The following is a 23,011-nucleotide window of genomic DNA, read 5'->3' as shown; positions in this document are numbered from 1 at the left end:
AATTTAAAAACTGTACTTTTGAGTTAAAATATATATTTATAATTTTAATAAATGACAAATTAAAAAGGCATGAACATTTTTTTTGTATCGAAAAAATATCGAACCGTGACACCAAAGTATTGAACCGAACCGAACCGTGAATTTTGTGTATCATTGCATCCCTAGTATTTACATGTAAAATTCAAACAACTATTTCCCATTTTTTCAGTTTTTAAACTACATCTAAAACATTTGCATCTGGATAGTTTAAGATATATAACTAGAGATATTTTAAATATGTAAATATACAGATATTTACATATTTACACTGATATACTCTGGAGCCTTTCCCAGTCTATCCCAGCTACCACAGGGCGAGAGGCGAGGAACACCCACACACCTCGCCAGCTCCAAGAAAACAAACATAACAGCACGAGAGGGAGAGAGAGGACCTTGTTATGGTGAGTTTATGCATGAGAAGTAACTTTATAGGACAAGGACTGGTGTGAAGTTACTCCTCACTGATATGTGTATTAATAATGGATTGCATTTATATAGCGCTTTTCGAGACCCTCAAAGCACTTTACAATTCCACTATTCATTCACTCTCACATTCACACACTGGTGGAGGCAAGCTACAGTTGTAGCCACAGCTGCCCTGGGGCAGACTGACATATTGCGCCAACGGCCCCTCTGGCTATCACCAGTAGGCGAAGTGTCTTGCCCAAGGACACAACGAGCAAGACAGAGCTGGGGATCGAACCGGCAACCTTACGGTTTACAAGATGAACTTCCAACCCCCTGACCCACGGTCGGCTCATGTATTATTGTTGCTGTGGATCTGCAGGTAAACTCAGACCTGCACACTGAAGCTCACCTCCACCATTTGATAAATGAATCCTTTTCAAGTCTTGGGGAGGATGTTATCGTCTGTTCCTTCCTCACCTGATTCTTATCCACAGGGGGATCAAGTTCAGTTATCTTGAACTTCTTCTGCTTAAGTTTTTACAAATGGATAAAGTAGAGTTTAAATACCCTGTTTTGTTATGATTCAACCATTTATTTGGTAATAACGAGATGAAAATGCTAGAACATCATACATATAGTTACAAGGCTTAATATTACCAGTGGCATGTGGAACCTATAAGGCATGCGCAACCTTTGCATAGGGCTGGAATGGCATCTTACAGTACTAGCAAAATACTGCCAGTGAGTTTATGCTTCGTCTATTTCCCTTTACAGGAGGAGTGGTGAGAGGACCGTAAGAAAACACAAAATAAACTGAAACATAAGCAAGGGATAAACGAATTAATATAGTTAAATAATAAGTAAAAGCGGAAGCAAAAGTGTCATGAAAACAGGAGATGTAAACAAGTGACAAGGAAACAGGAGGACAGCATACACACAAAAACAGCACTGCAAGTACGGCTATAGTGTTTAAACACATTGGATTGTAACTTTCATGAACACACAGTGAGAGAAAAGAGCCTCCACAGTGCCCCCTGCCTCTGACCATCAGTAACAACAGTCTTCACTCCATACCATGGGATAATATTTAGTACATATATCATATATAAATGTCTTTCACACATCTCTTAGTGAGTGTCAGTCCACCAGCTGATAGTCAGATTTAAGGGCAGCTGGGGCGACACGCTGAATTAGAAGCTGCAGCTCCTTCCTGTGATTGGCTGAGGAGGCGCTGTGTCTCGCTGGCCTGTGAGTCTGGGCTCTCTTCCTCTGAGCTGGGTGGGACGTAGAGGCCTAGGACCTGCTTAACCATAACAGGAAGCTCCTGGGGTGGAAAGGGAAGAGGAAAAAGGGGAAGTTACAAAGCAAGCAAGTTATTAAATTATCAGTTAACATAATATAGCACAAGATAAATTGTTTTCCTATTATAGTCTGATAATACTAATAAAAAAATAATAATCTCAGATTTGGACCAACAGATATTTTACTGGCTGTATGTCGAATCATGAGGTATGAAGTGGCCCTGTGTCTTACCTTGCACAGAAACAGCTGTAGATAGATGGCCTCGGCTCCACGCAGAACGCTCTGCAGGTCCAACTTCATTGTCAACTCGTTTATGTGCTGCAGATGAAAAACATTATAGAAGATGAAAATCTGTATGATTACAGAAAAAAATAAATAACCGTCATCTTTAATCCAGACACACACTTTCAGAATAGTGTTGAAGTCATGGTTCGAGCCTATCAGCTCTTCTCGCTGGGACTCGAGGATCGAACAGGCGATCAGCAGGTGAAAGTTTTCACATGGAAGACGAGTCCAGAGGACCTGAGGAAGAAAACACGATGCTATAAAATGCGATGTCAAGATGCAGCCCAAACAATCCTTACTGTAGACTTTAAAATAGTAGCACATAATATATTAAAAAAAAAAAAATGTGGGATTCGGTTTCATAACAAAAATCAATTCAAGACACGAATATGTTAAATTGGTACAGTCAAGCACTCACCTCCCACAGTGTGAGGATATCCTCAAAGGAAAACTCTCTCTTGAACCAGATGAGCAGCCAGCGGAAACAGAAGCAAAGCGAGCCGCTGTCCTGAGAGTCTGAAGGACATGCAAGGAAGGGAGAACTGGAATTTTATCTCTTTACAAAAAAGAAATTATTATTGCACATCCAGAGTTTTCTCAGTTTCATACATATGCGTGGCATGTATGTCACCTTCAGCATATCTAAACTTATATGTGAGAGGTCAGATTCAACAGAAACACGGTAATGTCTTCCTTTTGTGCACCTCTGGTCGTCTTTCTGCATTGCTGCTATATTTAAGGTTCGACTTTGCCTTCAGTGTGAAACTGACCTAACCTCAAACTGTGAATTCCTCCGCCAGGAACAACCTCTCCAAACCGAGTTCTACTATAACATCTGAGTAAGAACAATCAGTTGGGATGAGTGGAACTGTGGTGACATGACATAACAATCTTTGGTCACTACCTGCCCTAGCTGCCAGATTTTCCCTCCCTGTGACTTTATCTTCTTCCCCAAATGCAATGCAAATTGACAAGTTGCTCCTTTTAGACAGAAGCACATGTATACAAGTTAGATAGGAACTATGTCTGTGAAGGTTCTCAGTCACCCAGGTCATCGTAGTCAAAGGAGCTTGCAAAGAAAAGCATCTGGACTTCTTTAAGTTACTTAAAGAAGTCCAGACGCTTTTCTTTGCAAGCTCCTTTGACTTAGATAGGAACTGAAATTAGTGCTGAGGTGCAAATCAACACAACAATGCTTTAAAACTTCTTTATCTTGCCCAGCTTTACTTTGCACGTTTCATTTTACACTCTCACTTCTACTGTTAATGTGCCTGGCTAAATAGGAGCTCACTTACCCAGGAAGTCACAGAGCTCTGGGTCCAGCGCCTTCAGCAGGATACTGAGCTGAAGAAGCTGCTGCTTCATGGCCTCCTGAGACTCTTCAAAGTTCTGGTGCTGCAGGAAAGAAAAACAAAGACCTGTTCTTCAGCTGGAGTCTACGGATTCTTACAAATACATCAATCTTTTGGATGTTTCTGCTTTGACACTCCGCTAATTTCATTATTGTTTTTCTTTCACTGCTTCCCCAGATCTCAATGATTAATATCACATTTCAGCACAACATAGAACCAGATGACATTTTTTTTAAGAGAGAGAATGTGCATTTATTTAACATTTAACAAGGTGTAATGCTTGAGATTGTTGGCAAACAGCCTCAGGCTACAAACCAAAATCCAGTGAGTGTTTTTGTGGTTGCTTCACAACTGGAGACAGCGGCGAGTTAGCAGAAGAGCACACTGAGAGACATCCAAAGCAGTTTTAAGTGTGGGCTTTTTATATTCATTCAAATCAAATGTTGATGAGGTCTCAAGTCACTGCACAAAAATCACTTCACTGGCCCAAGTGCATTTAAACTTTCAAAGGTTATGTTTGTGCTGCTGCCGAGTTAATTATTCTCCATTCGGAGCAGAAATCGACTCAAATATAGAGTAAAAGCTTTAAAAGCTCTTGTGTGTCTCAACAGAAGATCACGGGTTTGTGACAGACGATAACAAAAAAGAGAACAGATATTTTTACTAACCACCAGCTCCATGAATCCTGTCAGACACCAGAATGACTCCACCTCATTCTGGGTGACGAACAGGATAGGAGAAAGAAGATCACTCATCCCCTGCACATAACCTGCACCGATGAAAAAGGAGACCTGTGTTACAAACATATTTACATACATACCTTACTCAAACCGCTTTTAATCGCTGCCAAACCCTTTGTTGATTGGTCTTAAAACATCATGGACATCTCTGTTGTTTCACTCCTGTGACGTTTCCTCCTGTTGTTGCAAATCTTTCTGGTCACCAGACGCCACTTGTACTGGCACCGTAATGCTTGTTCAACTTTTATTTTCATATACAAACAATATGAAGTCATGTGAAAGTAAGCTACTGAATCACGTGGTGTACTTAGAGAACCAATTTTAGCAGCAATAGGTTGACGTGATGGGTTTCTATATGACTTCATCAGTATCTGGAGGAGTTTTGGTCCACTCTTCTTTACAGCATTGCTTCAGTTAATTGGGCTTTGAAGGAATTACTCTCTTAAGGTCCCACCACAGCACTTCAATCAGGCTGAGGTCTACACTTCAACTGGGGCCTTGCAGCACCTTGATTATTTTCTTTTGCAAACATTCTGTTGTAGATTTGCTGTTGTGCTTGGGAGAGGATGTCCTGTTAGAGGACCCAATTTGGGCCAAGCTTTAGCTCTTGTACAGCCTTACATTTGACTGTGGAATACTTTTGTATACAGAAGAGTTCATGGTCTAGTCAGTGACTGCAAAGCCGTGGCACTGTTCTTCATGGCCCAACACGTCTACTTTGGTTTCATTGTTCCTGAAGTCTTGTAGTTTGCTCTTTCTAAACCTGTCCCATGTTCTTTTTAGAGAGAACGGGCTTTCTCCTGGCAACTTTTACAAACAAGCCATACTTGTCATGAACTTAGCTCATGGGTTTTCTGCTATTTCTATGCGCCTTGCACGGTGTGACCTTGGGGCGAATTTGTTGGGTCGCCCACTTCTGGGAAGATTGTGGCATTACACCTGAAAGATCCAGACCAGGAAACTACCAAAGGTGGTCTTTTTGGCAGTCACATATACCGGTGATCAATTTATGAAGTGCACATCTGTTTACCAGCGGTTCATAAATACACACCCAGATCAAAGTTGTACATGCAGTAAGTCATCAGCACGTCGTGAAGCAGGGTCAGTCCCGGATTGTCATTCCCAGAGAAGAAAGTGTTGTGTCTGTCTGTCCTGTTGACGTCTCTCTCTGTCACAACAGAACAAAGACAGTTTAACTTCTGACGGGCAGCTGACTAAACGCTGAACAGATCTTCTGTTATTAGACGCACTGACCTATCAGGCTTCTGTAGCCTCTGAGGAGGGAGTTTCTCATCTCCTGCTCTTCACTGACAGACTTCCACTGCACCTTCATCCTGAAGTACTCATCCCTGCACACGCAGAAGGGTTGTTAAAGCAAGTGAATAGTTCAAGATTTTAGGAAATACACTGGCTCTCTGCTAAGCATTAAAAAAAGAAAAAAAGTGTCTGCAGCTAGCTCAGGAGGGAGGGAGAGCAGGTCATCTACTAATTGGAAGGTTGGTGGTTCGAACCCTGGCTACTAACCCAAAGTTACTCTCTGATGTATCCAACGGAGTGTGTGTATGTGTGTTTGAATATTAGCTATGAAAGCACTTTTGTAGGAGATGTGTGTGAACAGGGCAAGTTGTATAAAGTGTTTTGAGCGCTCAGGTGGAGTAGAAAAGCGCTATATAAGAACCAGTCCATTTACCATTTACCAAGCAAGGCAATGAGAGTGTTTCCCAAAGCTTCAATAAATTATCATAAAGATATGACAGGAAAAAAAAATTCTACTAACGTTTTGACCCGAAGAATGTCCTCTCTTTCCTTGGCAGTGCTGTTCCACGGATAAAACCCCAGCAGGAATTTCCATATCTCCTTCCTCAGTGAGTGTGTGATGCCCTGCAAGATACACAAAAACCCCATCAAAGAATGCACACCTGGTTAAACATGAGAAACACATGTTTGTCTCTAAGGCTACGTTCACACTGCAGGCGAAAGCGCATCAAATCCGATTTTTTTGACCCTATGCGACCCATATCCGATCATGGTATGACAGTGTGAACGGCACAAATCCGATATTTTCAAATCCGATCTGGGTCACTTTCGTATGTGGTACTGAATCCGATACATATCCGATGTTTTAGAAAGCGACTGCTGTTTGAACGGTCATGTCGCATTAAATCCGTCTTTTACGTCACTGACACAAGACAGACGCCAATTATCAGCGCCGGAGAAGACATCGCGAACGCTTCCTGGCCATCCAGTGAAACTGTTGGGAAGACAACGTTGGAGAAACGTGAACATTTTATTTGTACTGTATAATCTGCAGATTCTGACAGAAATCTGCAGCTATCCTTTGAAGCACCGCTCCTCTAAAACAGCAATAAGGATCATTATTAGGTTATTTACATTATTATGTAAATAACAAAATAACTTAAAGCAAAAATTGGGAAACGTAAAGTCCGAAGTCTTTATATTAAGGGCCATCAGTCAAACAATACTGTTTGCTCTGGGTCTAAACAGAGCGCGTTGTGTGTGACGTCTTCTTTTGCGCATGCGGGCCGCTTTGAGGGTTCACACTAGAGCGCGTTTGCTGTCGCATTTTATTTGAAGTGTGAACGAGCAGACAAAAAAATCGGATTTGATCAAAAAATTGGAATTGAGCATTAAGACCTGCAGTGTGAACGTAGCCTAACTCTATTTACTGTCCTACCCCTCTGAACACAAGTTCTTTGATTTTTTCTTGGCAAGTCACTCGCCCCTCAGAGTCCAAAAACTCCTCCCACTTATCCAGAGGCTGTCCCCTTGTTACATCTGGTTTGGGACCAAGTTCCACACCCTTGATGAAAGAAATAAAAGCAAACATTAATAACTTATTTTTTATTCCATCTATCCGCGCTCAAATTATCTTTTTGTATCTTTCTCTTACGCAGGTGATGAGTTCGAATCCGGGCTCTTCATCAGGCTGTGGAGGCAAACTGGGATCCTGAGGAGTACGTGCGTGGATGGGGGACTCTGGAGGCCGAAGTGCTGCCCTGAAGAAATTTGTGACTTTGGAGAATCCACCAAATGTAGTGGCATACGGGTCATGGATAAATCTCTGTTATAGGTGAAAAAAAAGAATGTTTATGCAAATGAAGGCCTGTCGTTTTAAGTATGATGTTTCCTTCACTAATGTTAGCTGGTACCAAAGGCTATGATTAAAAAAGACAGATGAAACCACTGTGTCGCTGCCACCGCATGTAGTCCTGTGTTGATTGTCTGTTATATGTAGCACCAAGGTCTTGGAGGACCATTGTCTCGCTTCACTGTGTACTGTACCACTGCATATGATTGAAATGAAATGCCACTTGACTTGGTGGAACCTGTTTGAAGCTCTGATGGTTTCGTTTTTGGCCGATCCCATCTTGCTTTCTATATGCATAATCTGTATGAGAGCAGTGCACAGATACAGAAACCTGCTAATAATTAGTACAATGATCTATTAGTACAATTACCTGCACAGTTAGTGCAGGTAATTGAGGTGAAGGCTGGTAAACAGCTACTGGACAAATCTGCCTGTGATGGCATCCAACTGTCAATGTGACCATGCCCAAATAATGCAACCTACTTTAAACATAAAAACATCTGAAATTGGTTTCGGAATTTAGTTGTCATCCGAGGGGAGACTGGCTCTGGAGGCCAAAAACTCTGAACTGCAAAAATGCTATGAACATGTTTATTACTACTCTGCAGTTGGAGATGTTAACATCGGGGATCTATATAGCTCAAGCTGCTTTTAGAGGAAATTGAGATTTTGGCACTTCCACATTAGCTTTTGTTTTCAAGTTCTGATGCTGCTTCGGTGGAAGATGACCTCATCACTGGGTCACTGGTGTTAATGGACAAGCTAGTAATTCATAGATTTTAAAACGATTAAGTGCGAGATTACTTAAAAAAATTACTCACTAGAAATGCAACATGCACTATCCTCTAAAAAAATAACAACAAAAAAAATCTACTTACTGAGACAAGATCATTGCCTCCATCCTCAAGAAACTGCAGCCTATCAAAGGACTGAGGGAGCGTGCCTGAGTCCTGGGGGTAGGCAAGGAAGAGCCGCCCGTCAAGTGGTGACCTGATAACAAGAACAGAAACCACATGACACGCTGACAAAGAAGCAAAGGGCATCTGAAACTGAGGTACTAATCAGAGTTTCTCCAGCATGTAAACAATGCTGGCATTCCACTGTAATTAGAAATCTGCTGCTAAAATGATTGCAGTGATGCTTACGGGTCCAGAATAATATAGCGCTGAAGTGCCCTCAGCAGTTCCCGGGTTCCTCCTCTGTGGAAGTGCAAAGGAGGCAGTGGGTGGCCACCTCTACTAGTCAGCACGAGAAAGTTTCGACCCAAGGAGAACCGAGACCTCCGAAGAGAGTACAGCTCTGAGAGAGGCAGCGAGAACGCCCACTGACCTGTGAAAAAAAAAGAGGAGTTTTTAGTTTTCTGAGCACGAGCCTTTGCTAGGATCACCAGAAAAGCAGACTGCACCTGAACTTTTGACTGGGACGTGTTCTCGTTCTTTCTTCACGGTGCTTATAACTGCCCAGTCTGGCTCATACCCCGGGTCAAAGTTTGTATCCTCTTCCCCTCCATCACCATCCTGGTCAGGTGGAGATTATTGGATGAGAATCCTATTCGAGCTAATAACAAATACAAATACTTTTTATTTTTCAGCATGTAGCAAATAGATGGTTCCCAACCTTTTTGCTGTAGAGTACAGCAGGAGCGTTGCGACCGTCATCCTCCAGTGGACTCCACTCTAGAGCTGGCAGCCCAGCCTGAAAAAATAAAGACATGATAGGTTACCCCCGTGCTTTCCTGATCATACCTTTGACCTAAACAGTCTTAGCTCACACAGACTTTCTTACCCGCTCCACAATGCGGATGAACCCTGGGATACTAGTGTCCTGGTTACTCTTCTTGGCATTTGTGTGGAGGTATACCCCCTCCTTCTCAAATATCAGCTGAGGAGAAAAAAGCCCCACATAAATATGAAGTAGCAGAAATTAAGTGTAAAATGTATTTGCAGTTAAAGGTGTTTTTTTTTTTTTGATTGGTGTCAAATTTCAGTCACTCAAACAGGCAGGTAATAAGAATTAGCCTAAAGATTATTTTAATCAGTCATCAATAACTACAGTATAACTGATACCATGTGTGGTTGAACACCACTTGTTTCTCTCAGAAGTTGAACTTGAACCATATACAAAGAGCAGGGATTTAATGACCTGTGCATACTCCGAATTCCTATCGCTACTGGTGTTCTCAAGGTAAAGAGGTTGTCCACACCTCTTCACAAAGGCTAGGCACTCTGTGTGACATCTAAGCAGCATTTCAGGCTAGCCCAGCCCTGTTTTTGCCCAATCATTGTGGAATTTGCATGTTCTCAATACACCTGATTGGGTTCTCTCCAGGTACTCTGGCGTCCTCCCATAGCCCAACATGTCTTTTCAGCCCCAGTCACACACACAAACTGGTCAGTGACCTCCTGGCAACCCAAAATCCTCCAGCAGCCACTTTGCCTTAGGAACCAGTGGTCGCCAAACAGGTCTGTGTTCCTGACTTCGGGCTAATTGGTGGTACCACACTGACAGCAGGTTGGTTGTAAACAAAGAAAGTTTACTGTCTTGCAGTTAAAAAACAAACAAACATCCACGTGGAATAAACTCATCACATGGCAGATGGATACAAGAATTAACGTCAAACACAGCTGATACAAACTAACTCGTAGTTATCTGAGGTCAAGTGAGAAAAACAAAACGTGATCATTGTAAAAATAACGTAAACTTTAGAAATCATGAGAACTAACTGAAATACTTACATGATCACACTCAACCTATAAAATTAGCTCATTTAGTTTCAGTCTTTGTCAGTCAACACCACAAGCATTAACCCACAAAAACCATGGTGGGTTCAACTCAGGAAGCTAAATGACAGCTCGGTATTTCCTAGGAAATAGCTCAAATGCCTTAATAGCATATAGTTATGGCAAACGAGGTCTTCGAGACCTTATTTAGAAGATTAACGTATTTTCCTGTTATTTTTAAACCTCATTTGAAAAATGATTGACGATGGCTAAAACTTTTTGGAAAACTGGACAGCAAACTAAAATTAAAAACTAAATGATACTAATAAAAAATAAATAAATGCAAATGTAGCCCACCCAGTGCCCAAATGTGATTAACGAGCCCGTGCACCACGTGACCAGTCAAACAGCTGACCCGGCAGGTAAATCATAACAAAGAGCTGGTAAATGACACATTCACATCACATGACTATAAAGTCACTGCTCTGCTCAGGTCAGTGGGTGAAAGCGAGACAGCCAAACAGGAAAAGTTGAATTAAGTTCGCGACTTTCTGAACACACTTTAAGCTTTCATGTCTGTGTGGTTATACACACAACTATACAAAAAAATATATCCAGCTCTTATATCGAGCTAAAGCACCACGTAGCCCAGCTCGAGCTTAACGAACGTTACTGGAGATCCACAGCTAGCTTTAGGTGCTACCATTAGTCAGCTATCAGAAGTTCTGCCCAATATTCAACAGCACAGTTACGAACATTCACAGAAACAGCCAGTGAAAACGTGTTAAACATTTAATTCAGGAGTACCTTATAATCCTCAGCGCTTTGCTCCATTTTCCTGTCGTCTCCGTCGTTCTCCCAAAACAAACGTGACGTCAAGCTTCCTGCTAATGCAAAACCCCGCCCATGGCAACGTCATGTCAGAAAACACCCAATCAGAACGTAATTTGTACTGCTTTGTTTTTAAATTATATTTTAAACGCTTTAATATTATTACAGAGGCCAATATTTATGTAAGAGTTTATGGTATTATTTGATTTGATTTTAATGTCAGCTACAAGCAGTGACCTATTATGTCTGAATACCTTAATGTAAATATTTATGTAATGCACATGACAACCACTAGAGGGCAGCAAACAACGCTGACTCTAAACAGCAATGGATTAGAAAAAAAAGAATAACTTTAGTTGTAGTCTAAAACAACAACAACAACGACAACAACAAACACAGTTACAAAGTGCCTCACAGTTAGGATGAACACCTACATCAAAAGACTGTGCACATCCCAACACACAGTGCATGTGTTAAGTACTTGATGTAAACTTTAGCTAAAATAATGAGGAAATGATTACATGAGAGCTACTCTAGACTACTAAAAATTAGGTTTCAGCACTTTCTTTTTTAAACAAACCAATGACTCAGCTCACTTAAAGGAAGAAGAAAGGATGTTACAAAATGTACTGGTTTCAAAGACAGAAAAATGTGGGTATGCACAGCATTTTAATGTGAATGTGGCTCAAGAATATCACACAAGACCATAAAAATATTCCTAAGCTTCCATTTATGCTTTTGGAAAGTTTCATTTAAATAAAACATTGTTCACAGTTACATCAAAATATAACACTCTTTGCCTCAAACTTTGTGGGATCTGATCATCTTGCCTTGACATGACCAGAATGATCAATACAATACTACACACTAATACTAATACTAAAACTCTACAGTTACTGGAAAGATGAAAATATTTAAATTTAGATATTCTGAACATAATGGGTTACTCGGCTGTCAAATTGCAGCGGAATAACCAGAGCAGATCGGCAGGCCTTAGACAAACTCGCTGCTTTCAGGGATATTTCAAAAACAATATTTCTGGCACTGATCTCGGTGGGGATGAACAGATGGTACCTTTCAGATGCAGTCGCAGTTTCAGGCATCCCTACATCCCCTCTACACCAGCAAGATAATTACATTAGAACAGAAGATATCCATCACAGAGAAATAATAGAGTTTTTGTATGATAGCCCTATATCTGCTGCTAAAATAGTGTGGCTGATTGGGGTTTAAATAATTCATCGATTTACAACCGTTTTATGTGTTTAGAAAAATTTTACTGTGACCAAGAGCTGCTATGATCAATATTTATTTGATTGCAACTTATTAAAAGGATAAATGTAAACGTTAATGTCTATTTGGGAAATATATAAACACAGATTTATAAAGCTCAAGGAAGATCCTGAGGAGAGTGCAAAAGAGCATCTAGCTACAAAGGACCACATCTCCCTGCCGAGCGCCAGCTGAGAGAAACATGACTCCAAATTCATGCTGATCTATAGCTACTGAACGTGATGATGATATCAGGGCTGTGCTGACAATTAGTTTCTTCTGGCCTCGCAAGAAAGAAAGGAAGAAATGCCACATTTAGAGCTGCTGACCCACATTTTTTTTTTTTTTACTATTGTGCAATTTCAGACAGTGATGTTGCACTTTTTCTCAATATAACTGCTAGACTACAGCTAACATAATTACACTACTCTCAGGTGTTTCCAAATAGCAGTGTAATAATCACAGCAATACGAGCGGCTCATACTGATCATTGGATAGATGTTTATTCGGCACCCAAGTGTGCTGTTGCAAGCTCTCATTGTGACCGCCAGGTGGCAGAAAACACACAACTCCAAAATCACTCAGGCTGCTGGTTCACCGAGGTGTCGTCATTAACGACACTTTAAAGGGAGGGACGGCAGCTGCTGGAGCTATCCAGCTTTTACTGCAGAAACAACGCAGGCCCATAACTTCCGAGTAGCTGGTAGGGCAGGTGGGCTTTGTTGAGGCTAGGGGGGACAGCTCCATGTGCACGAGAACAGAGCGAGCACGAGCCCGGCCCCAAACGTCTGTCACGTGTGAAACGTGCTCTCGAATGGAAGGCAGTAAACAGGTGACGTCAGAGAGGCGTCAAGTTAGGCAGAGTTAAAAAACGGATAAGAGCCAGAGAGAGAGAGTCCTGAGTTCAAAGAGCAGAGATAGTGGTAAAAAAAAAATGTGGCAAAGCATATTTTAAAAATATTAAAACTTTTTTTTTACCCAGGGATTTGACTTGTGTTTCTATACATGTATTTTTCTTTCTTTCTTTTCTCCAATTAAAATTTAAACTAATTTAGATGAAGTGGAAAGACTTGTTTCTAGGACGGCTTTCTTACATATACGTCTCAATTTCTTTTCTTGACAAAATAAATAAATGAACAAATAAAATAAAGAACCGAGTCAGAATCCAAGCTGGCTTTACTGATTCATTTAAATACATTAGCATCACCTTGACATTTGCCGTATTAAGTGAATGTAAAATGCTATATATAACACAAACCCTGGCATTATAAAATGGTTTATCATTTTTTTAATTAAATAAATAATTTATTGCTATTAACCTAAACCTAACTTAAACCCAAGTGCTTATATTTTTGTCATTTAGTTAGTAAATATGTAGTGCATATGTAGTGTAGGGATTCCTTTGGTGCTTAGGAGATTCAGCAGTTGTAAGAACTGTGTTTGTGGGAGATGCTAAGGTAGCACAGGACCAGGTGTAATAGGCCGCTTTGTCTTGCTCAGAGAAGGAAGCTGATTCAACACAGTACTCTAATCTGTATGTGTGCAGTAGATCTACTGTTCCCTGAATGAGTTACTGTAGCTGATTGAGTAATAACTGGGGATCGGTTTTCCTCCAGAGAGACTCGTTTTAAAGTATTTCCTCAGGAGTCATATACCCATATACCTGGGCTCCGTGGTGTTGAATTTCTGTCATTCATTGAGTTGTACTTTCAGTATAGGGCTTGCTTTGTTCTGTTTGTGTTTAGGATTTTTAATTGACCTCAGTTCTTCTGTATTCTTTAGGACTTCCGGCGGCTAGTGCGCACACTTAGGCCAGTGGACTACGATGGCTTAGTAGCTTTCTAGAAAAGTTGAGTGTAGTGATATGGGAGTGTGATCATGTAGTCAGGGTGAGGTCATTTTAATAGTACCCCAACTTAATCTTTAGTAGGACCAGTGGATTTTTATTATTATTATTATTATTTTAACATTTTATTAACTGATTTACATTTCCTTTTGAGGACCACACATGTCCACGCGACTCTCTGGCAATAAACTCAAGTAATGTATGTAACTACCTATAATTAATTAATTTCAAGTTTTGGAAGTTATTAGGAAGTAAATAAACAAGTTATCCAAGTTTACACAAAAATCATTTAAAGCAAGTCTGGCCTTTGAAACACTAGGATGCTTATTTGATAAGTTATGTTGAAACTTAATCTAAATTCACTTTAAATGCACACTGAGAGATTAAAAAAATTGCAGGTATTAAATTTATTTATTAAAAACCCCTTAAAAAACAATGGGTAACTGTATACTGATTTTTCTCCTGTAAAGTAAGAGTTTAAAAAATACTTTTTCTCCGAAAGTAATATTTTTTACCAACAGCTTTGAGTTCAAGATTATTTTACTTTAAATAATTGTATTTTACTTAATTTAAAAAAAAAATGCACGCCGTGTTATGTTGACGAAACAGACTTTTATTGCGAAATTCCTGACCGGAAAAGGCCTTATTAATCCTTGCTAGCTTGCTCTCGCTGGTGTCGAGCCTAGCAAGGGGAGAGAAACCGTGGTAGAAGGCACAGTACGAAAGATTCAAACAACTTTAAGGTCGATAAACATCTGGCAGCGTGGAAGAAAGAAACTGACAAGGTAGGTGAAGGTCTCACCTCGTTTTTGTAATTTATCTTTCCAAATCTTGACTCCTACTAAAGCCCGAAAATGGAGGTGAAGTGTGCTTCCATCATGAGGAGGTTGCACACAACACTGATTAAACAACAAGATCAGCGACAACAACAACAACAGCAACAACAACAACAGCAGCAGTGGTGGCAACCGTGCAGTAATGCCCACAGCGTGCAGTTCAGAAATGAGACATAGATCAGTGCAGATGTGGCAGCAAATGGAAGCAGGAGCGAGCAGAGTGGTTTGAAAGCGATGCAGTAGCTACAGTAGTTAGCATCGGTAGGTGTCATGCAGCCCACAGAACTGGTGGGGGCTGCGACAGTCAGACTAATTCATGCAGGTTTACACGTTAACCTGCACACACCTAAATTAGACCAGGTCCCATAAAACCAAATGTGGGTCAGAGAGCGTGTTTGCATGCAACAGTGTGGAAGGCATTAGGGTGGTATTTTATTATATTTAACTTAATAAAATAAACTACGCAGGTTGAAGGTTTGGGGTTGATCACACGAAGAACAAATATGCAACAGTTTATTTGAATGCAATTGTTACAACTGCGTGTAAGCATAAAGGGAAGCTAAGGTATGTTATTTCAGCTGCTGTAATGTCTGAGGACCATCTTTGGGTGCCAGTAGGGGTACGTCCATAGATCAACACTTTTTTTTCTTTTTTTTTTGCTACATTCCTTGTGAGACTCACATGTTGACTTGTGTACACCAGACACCCCCCCCCCCCCCCCCCCCCCCCCCCCCCCCCCCCCCCCCCCCCCCAGAGATATGATATTAATCAGCTGGTAGAGCGTTTAATGACTTGCAATAGTCCACGAAGGGGCCCCAGATAGAATAAAATTCTCTGTATTTGCCCTTCGCCACAAGGGAGTGTTTTCTAGGTTGACTAAACCCCAGTTAACCTCTTCACATCCACCTAGTGAGTTGGGGTAGGGTTAGGTTGTCATCTTTCCCTTTTTATGGAGTTTACAGGTACTTGTAAATGGCATCACCACTTATTTTGATATGGAAGAGTTTTCCTTTCCTGCTGATATCTCAAAGGGATTTGTATTTCGGGTTAGAGTGAAACCACTGACTGTTTGCTTGCCAAGTGAATGTGTTAATCACTACACTATGGAGCTAAACCCATACAAAATTAGTGAATCGTGAGAAATGTTCCCATCTAACCCCTGCAAAATCAGTCTGTTTTTAATGTCTGTGACATGCAGTAACAGGAACAAGCACTGGTACTCTGTATGATTTATGTATTTTCTTACAATCCAGTGGAAGCTGAATTTTAGGTAATCTTTCCAGGGTCCTGTGTTAGGTGGCTGTTGCCTAATATGCAACTCTTTCAACCCCTGCGTTATTTGATGGTGGCTGTTAAAGGGGTTAAAGTATAATTGGAATCCTTTAATTGTCTTTAAACATCAGATGTTCAATGTAATTAGAGGCAATTCCACTATGATCTCAGTCTTGGATTGTGCTTGAAGAACTTTTAAGTCTTTTTGTAATGTTCTTTGAGAAGTCACAAATTCACAAATTGAGCCAATCAGTTGTCTGCATTTTTTTAAGTTCTTCCAACCTTTTTGTGTTTATTGTTCACATGAAAAAAAAAACCAGCAGTGATTTAACCCAACTCTATTTATTTCTATTTTTTTAGGTATCACCAGCAACTTGACAACACCTCTTCTCTCCCCTGGCTCTCCAGTGTGTAAGGACACCACCTTGTATGTCATATCTCAAAGTCACCCAGTGCCTCTCTGCCTAATAGGTCCTACCCTTCCCCTTCATCTTCATCAGTGCAAAAACTATCCATACACCAGCAAGTGAGTAACTGTAAGTTTTCAGCCATTTGAGCAAAGTCAGACACGCCACAGCTACCAAAGTCAGTATTTTGTTAAGTTTGATGCCCCCAAATCCTCAAAGCTCTTCATCACTTCTTAGTATTACTCAGCTGTCTCATCAAATCAGCTCATCAAAGAAATCTGTAAACAGCATTTAGCACCATTATGGCCTCCATCACGCAGTCATCCGAGCTCGAAATCCCAGACAACCACAAAGAGAGCTGGCTGGCACTACTTTCTGCAGCAGAAGTGTATTGCCAAAAGTCTGGCTGCGACCTGGCCATACTCACAGCCTGTAAGAAGTTCCGGTCGGTGACTGGAGAAGGAGAAGTGGGGAGGAAGCGGGAGAGCGGCAGTTCCTTTTCCAGGGAGTGCGATTTCTCTTATAATGTATGGGGTCAGGGATTTCTAGCTGAGTCGGCGCGTCGCTACATGGATGACATTGGTGTGCTGCACTCCACAACCATGCTAACAGCCCAAAAGCACACACGCCAAGCTGGAGGAGAGGGAGGAACCAAGCTAGTGGTTGACTTGACCTCTGACCCTGGAAACAGGGGGGTGAGTGAACTGTTTGCTTTAGATAGCAAACTGCGGTATTGATTCAGAAAGTTCACATCTGTAATGTGTTTGATTCTCTGTTGTTGGTGCAGAGCTTAACAAGTGACGTTGTAGTGGGAGGAGTCAGTCCTAGTGGAAGACTGTACTCCCAAAACTACCCGTCGATCTACAGCTCAGGAGCCGTGACCGGGCAGGGCGGCGGGCAGAACGGTACCGGAGAGAGGGAACGTGAGAAGAGCGCGTTGGAGGCCGAGCGAGGTCGACAGAGGTCTGGGATTGAGGATTTAGAAGAAGAGGGTGAGGATGAAGAAGAGGAAGAGGACATGGATGAGAGGAGACTCTATGGGAATGAAAGTGCAGGTGAGGAACGACACTGTAATCTGTTGCTGTGTCCCTGATCCATGCAGATTCTTACTGTGTTCTCACTGGAAACGTGATGACCTGAAGTATTCTGTTTTTTTTTTTGTTTTTGTTTTTTTAATTTAAGAAAAAAAAACCTTAATTATTATAATACATATGCCCACATATAAGTTCTATTAAACTACAATCGGTTTCACAAAAGGACACATGAAAACCACGTCAGCATCCACACTTATTCAGTTGTAGTTTGACTTTATGTTTGCTGAATTATTTTAATAAAAATTCAACACATTGCCTTTACCTAGTCTGTTTTGTAGGCCTAAAGATGGTGTTTGTGGCCATTCATTTATGCACAGCTCTCTTAAGGTCCCTCCACAGCATTTCAGTGAGGTTGAGGGCTGGACTGAGCCATTGTGAAATCTTGGTTCTTTTTTTTTGTTTTGTGTTTTTTTTTTTTTGTTTGTTTTTTCAAGCTATTCTGTTGGAGATTTTCTGTTGTGCTTAAGATCACTGTCCTGTTGCACGATCCAGTTTCAGCTATTTTTAGCTGCTGGACAGATGGACCCACATTTGACTGTAGAATACTTGGGTAGACAGAGGAGTTCATGCTTGACTCAATGATTGCACGGTGCCCATGTCCCGCAAATGATGGTGCAAAACAAGCATCATTCATCATTCCTCCACCACCGTGCTCAGTAGTTGGTGTGAGGTGTTTTTGTTGATATCCTGTGTTTTGGTAAACTCAATGCATCCTTTCCAGTATTTATCAAATGTATCAAAGTTTCATAACCATGCTCAGATATAATGCATGATAATCTTTCAGTGTGAGAGGTCTTTGACATTTGTCAAATAACAATAATAATTATTATTATTTTTAATTTTTTAATTTTTACAATCCGTCTCTAATTGTTTTCCAAAAAAGGAAGATCCCTGGGAAAACCCAAAATATCTTCATGGGACTTGGTAGTGATTTGCTCATTTAGTCCCGCAGGCTCTCTGGCACCATTACTCTCCATCCTCGGACTATTTAATTGCTAGTTTTATGAGCTTTTATGAGCTGGCCATATTTTCCAGCCACACACACTTTAGATAATGAGGAGGTTGCTCATTATTCAGGTTGTTTCAGTTTTTTGATCATTAAAACGCTTCATTCGTTCCGTTTTCACTTTCTGAAACAGAAACGTTAAAACAAAGACTTTTAAAACATTTCGATGGTGTTGAAATAGGTGCAAAAACATTTAGGAAAAGAAAATGAGAAATCAATTTGTAATGCATGTGTTGTGTTTATTCCAATTCAAAGTATGCCTTCTGCTTCAGGTGTGTTCTCTATGGATGAGGACTCTGTTTCTCGGGACTGTGAGCCGTTCTTTGAATCTGATGGAGAGGAAGAGAGCACGGATGGTGAGCGTTCATTATGCCGAGCATCATATGTACACATACACATATGTGCATGAGCTAAATTTCTTTATTTTTAAATTTGTTTCAGGCTCCTTGAGTGAGGATGCCCCTCCGCCATCGCGCGGTATGGCTGTGGGTCAGGGTGCGTATTCATCCCGTCAGTCCCATCCCATGGCGTTGGCCCGCTCCCTGCCTGTATCTGTGCCTGTGTGGGGCTGCAGAGGAGGCAGAGCTGCTCAGGGAGACAGCAACAGTGGAGAACGGGTGAGCGCATCTCGGACACTGAGGCCAAATGATCTGACCTTCTGTGTCACACATGGAGATCGGTGGGCAGCCAGTCAGTCGTTTACAGCTCAGACTAACTAGTTTTAACTCTTAACTTCTCCTAAGTGTTGATCACCATGGTTGGTTACATACAGATTCATGTCAAAAGGGGCCAGCAGCACTGACTACTGAGCAGTCGGGTAACTGGAAAAATTGTTAGAATCCTTACTGGGACCAAAACATTACATAAAATGCAAAGTGATAGTTTAGAGTATAAACCAGCAGAAACTTTGGATTGTAGGTTGAATTAGTGGTGCCTTTTGCAGTGTTTCATTTTCAACCATTTTTTTTTTTAAGCATTTCAGCATTATACAGTTTAAAAAATATGCAGTAGACCCACTAATATACTTACATAATCCTGAATAACAGTCCAATAACATTCGACTCCAAAGAGAATTCAATTTTATTAAATCTAATGATGCATTTCCTTTTGATTGCCCGTCAGTGACCTCACATCTGCTCTTATCAAACTAATCTGTGTGCTAATGTTATCAAATCGCATCACAACAACGTTCAGCAGCTCTCATGAATTTATTTGTAGTGCGTCTGTGTCAATCACAGATAACATGCTAGGCCACCCCACAATTTAATTTGCCAGATGGTGTCTGCTACTGTAGCTCTATGGCCTGCAGTCATGTAATGTAAAGTTAGTGTGATGGATCATACATTGGAGGCTGATACCTTTAACTTACTAGATAATCTTAAGTTATGTAGTACAGAACGGCAACTGGGAGAGCAAGTCCAGGAAAAAGTGGAGTTTCTGCTGGGCCAAACTCAGGCATGCCTCTATCCACACACTGTCATGCGTAAACAAATAATAGTTTGCATAAGTAAATGCATAATGCATCGAAAAATGGTGGATAGGAGCTGCACAGAGAGTGTCGTGTTTTACAACCCCTGTTCATTGCCATAAATGAAAGGAGGGGGAACAAATTAGAATTAATGAATTATTTTAATGAATTGTTGGATAACTTACCATGAGTTAAACTCAGTGCTGAGCTGAGGTTTATCTGGTGGTACTATCTGTAACTAACAAATTTCAGTGGTATTAAATGTTAGAATGTCATTATGAGGTGTTCTGATTCAGAATGAATGCAGACATAATGCCTGGCTGGTAGTTTAAACACAGATGTTATAATCTGTTAAAGAACAGGCAGTTTAAGGATTTTTTTAGTCATGAAAATAAATTCTGGAAAAAAATGTGCAAACAGAATTCAGATGCTCTGATCCAACAGCTTGATGGGCATAGATAAACGGACCTCCTGAAAAGAAATGGGTCATGACATTTTGATAATTAAGCAGGCTTTTGTTTTTAGCGTTCATGCCCGTTGGTGTCAGTCCATCCTGACATATTTCATGCTGTCTGAAGACTAAAACAAAGACGCTATTCATTTGCACCCATTAATGGCCATGACGGCACTGTCGAACACAACTGACAGAAAGAGTGTTTACGGTCGAGCTGGGAATGTCGAACACCAGAAATGTACAGGAAATGAACATGAAAAGGCAATATTTGATACTGGTCAGTTTCAGTCCATATCCCTTGTTAACCCCTCGTTTTCCCTGTGTTTGTCTCTTAGTCGGGCTGTGCTGACCTGGAGCACATCGCTGCCAGTATGAAGGCTCTGCTGGCCCCTGGAGCCACTGATGGGACGGAAATGTTTGGGGCCCTGCCTCGACCCCGTCTCAACACAGGGGACTTCTCTCTCAAGCACTGAGTGAAGGGGGGGAAGGAGAGGGTGTAGGGAGGGAAGGAAAGGGAGTGAGGCAAGTACAAAGAGGGAGAGTGGTAAAGGGATAGGAGGAAATGTGGAGAGGAGTGAGAGGAGGAACCCTGGATTTTCTGGCAAATGTGACGTACAGTATGTGACACAGTGTAAAAGCTAATACCTCCATTTATTTCTCACTAACCAAAATTAACGGCACATGCTTTGTGGAGTAACTTTCCTAAAGAAATGTGGTTATGAACACTAATAACGTTTCAACACTACCCCTGCCCCTCCCACTTCGTCAATACTAGCTTCCACGACACTACATTACAATTGGACCTCGAGATGTTTGTGTAGTGACCCACTGCACTGAACTAAAAGTCACTAAAACAGGGTGTGTAAACATGTACCTGGTGTTTTTTGGACGTTTGCCTTTTGGTCAGGTTACCTGTGAAGTGATGAGACTTTGGGGAAGAGCTGCCTGTACCCGCTTCATCATAGATGCTGCTTCTTTGTGTTTAAGTTCCAACTTTGAGTTGTATTAGCTTTATTATGAAGATGAGGCAATATGTGGTAGTTAATAGTTAAACTTTTTTTTTTTTTGATCGATGCCACTCTCAAGTCTGTTAAATGTTGAGGCATAATCCGGAGACTGTTAGCTTAGCTCGTCTCAGTTTGGCAAAGCTTTGCACACCAGAAAAGCTGAAAGCAAACCGCAAACTAGATGGACTCAGTTCAACCTATCAGCCCCACCAAAGCTAAAAATTAACATGTTATAACCTGCGTCTTTACCAACAGAGGGATCTAGGCCTGTAACTAGTTTATCCAGCCCTTCACAGCAGCACCCGACTGTGCAGCATTTCTAGCTTTACAAATGTCAACAAACAAGGAAAAATGGATACATTGGCCATAATTTCAGCTTAGGAGTGTTCAGGGGTGTTTCTTTTCACTGTCAGCATTACAGTGAAACTGTTTGAAGTTGTACTGTGAAACTGTACCCTTACATATGGTGTAAATTTTATAAGAGGTTCTGTAGTTCTTTACACAAATTCGGCAGCATATGGTGCTAAAAATGGTTCCTACCTCCACCTCAGAATTACAGGAGGAAACTAACATGGGTCTAAATGATTTGCAATAGGTAGTGGTGCTTAGTAACTTTACTATGCACACGAAACTGTCTTTAAATCGTTGCTGTAAACAAATTAGATGCATGTTAATCAGTGACTTTTAAGAGCGAGCCAGCCCCTGTGCTATTTAACCTCTGGTTCTCAGTTCACACCTGCAAAGGTATTCGTGTTTCAAAGAAGGTAAATAGGCAAATTGGTCCTTTTAAAGTTTAAAAATAGCAGGGAGAGTCTCAACTTTTATGGAGAAAACATAAATCCAACATTCCCATGAAAAAAATCCTATAAGATCCACACAGATCTGTGGGTTTAAACACAGAAAACGTTTGCATCTGTTGGTCATTAATCATTGACGAGGTCAGATTTAACTGCAGGGCCTCGCCGTCATTTAGCTCAACATGCTAAAGTTGCCACATTTGTTTTTTTTTTTCCCTTCTGTATACTCCCATCATTTACCTGGTAAGATGACCAAGAGGCCTGCTGTTGCCCCCAATAGAAACCAGTCTATTCCTTCTAAGGGGTAGAAACCAGTGCTTTGATATGAAGCTTGTGGCTTTAGATAATGTGAGCAGAGAGCAGAGGACACCAGCACCTCGTCGTAACTTGCCTATTTTTACTTTTACTTTTGCCAATGAATGACTGACTGATAGAATGATTGTAAATCAAAACTGATTTGTAGGAGATGGGTTTTTTCTTTTTTTCTTTTTTTTCTTTGCTCCTGATATGTTGTTGAAAAGATTGAATGAATGAGAAGACTGTGTGAGAGAGGGTGAAAGAGAGGTAGAGTGCATCTGAAAAGATAAATGTCCATGTGTGACATTTCGAAAAACAAACAAATGTTCCGTTAACTACTTTTATGTTTCAAATAAAGGAGCAACACCAAGAGAAAAGACTTCCTGTATCATTATAGATGTATTCTGATAAAAGGCCTCTAGAGTGTACCAGTGCTCTGTGTTTAAGTCTGCTATGCAGCAGTCACACA

General features: G+C 41.0%; 2 protein-coding genes across 2 annotated transcripts; one reads left to right on the top strand and one right to left on the bottom strand.

Moving 5' to 3' along the window:
• Window positions 1-1,016: 1,016 nt before the first annotated feature.
• tbc1d17 (TBC1 domain family, member 17) lies at window positions 1,017-10,870 on the bottom strand. The gene is made up of 17 exons (XM_005921770.2): window positions 10,763-10,870; window positions 9,021-9,116; window positions 8,853-8,930; window positions 8,641-8,752; window positions 8,381-8,564; window positions 8,114-8,225; window positions 7,038-7,208; window positions 6,822-6,947; window positions 5,904-6,007; window positions 5,381-5,475; window positions 5,178-5,294; window positions 4,055-4,155; window positions 3,330-3,429; window positions 2,453-2,550; window positions 2,155-2,271; window positions 1,981-2,067; window positions 1,017-1,771 (listed from the first exon to the last, which is right to left on the bottom strand). Exons 1-17 carry the CDS (start codon window positions 10,787-10,789, stop codon window positions 1,610-1,612), a joined length of 1,887 nt encoding a protein of 628 aa, XP_005921832.1. The 5' UTR covers window positions 10,790-10,870; the 3' UTR covers window positions 1,017-1,609.
• Window positions 10,871-14,543: 3,673 nt separating this feature from the next.
• akt1s1 (AKT1 substrate 1 (proline-rich)) lies at window positions 14,544-22,914 on the top strand. The gene is made up of 6 exons (XM_005921771.2): window positions 14,544-14,689; window positions 16,373-17,114; window positions 17,207-17,474; window positions 18,792-18,875; window positions 18,961-19,136; window positions 20,777-22,914. The coding sequence occupies exons 2-6, from the start codon at window positions 16,722-16,724 to the stop codon at window positions 20,912-20,914; spliced, it is 1,059 nt and encodes a 352-aa protein (XP_005921833.1). The 5' UTR covers window positions 14,544-14,689; window positions 16,373-16,721; the 3' UTR covers window positions 20,915-22,914.
• The last annotated feature ends 97 nt before the right edge of the window (window positions 22,915-23,011 follow it).

This window comes from Haplochromis burtoni, unplaced genomic scaffold (assembly GCF_018398535.1).
Source record: "Haplochromis burtoni strain Fernald_Lab_line unplaced genomic scaffold, NCSU_Asbu1 Contig_52, whole genome shotgun sequence".
NCBI classification, from domain to species: Eukaryota; Metazoa; Chordata; class Actinopteri; order Cichliformes; family Cichlidae; genus Haplochromis; species Haplochromis burtoni.
The sequence above is the reverse complement of the archived record's forward strand: the minus strand, read 5'-3'. Positions and strand labels throughout refer to the sequence as shown.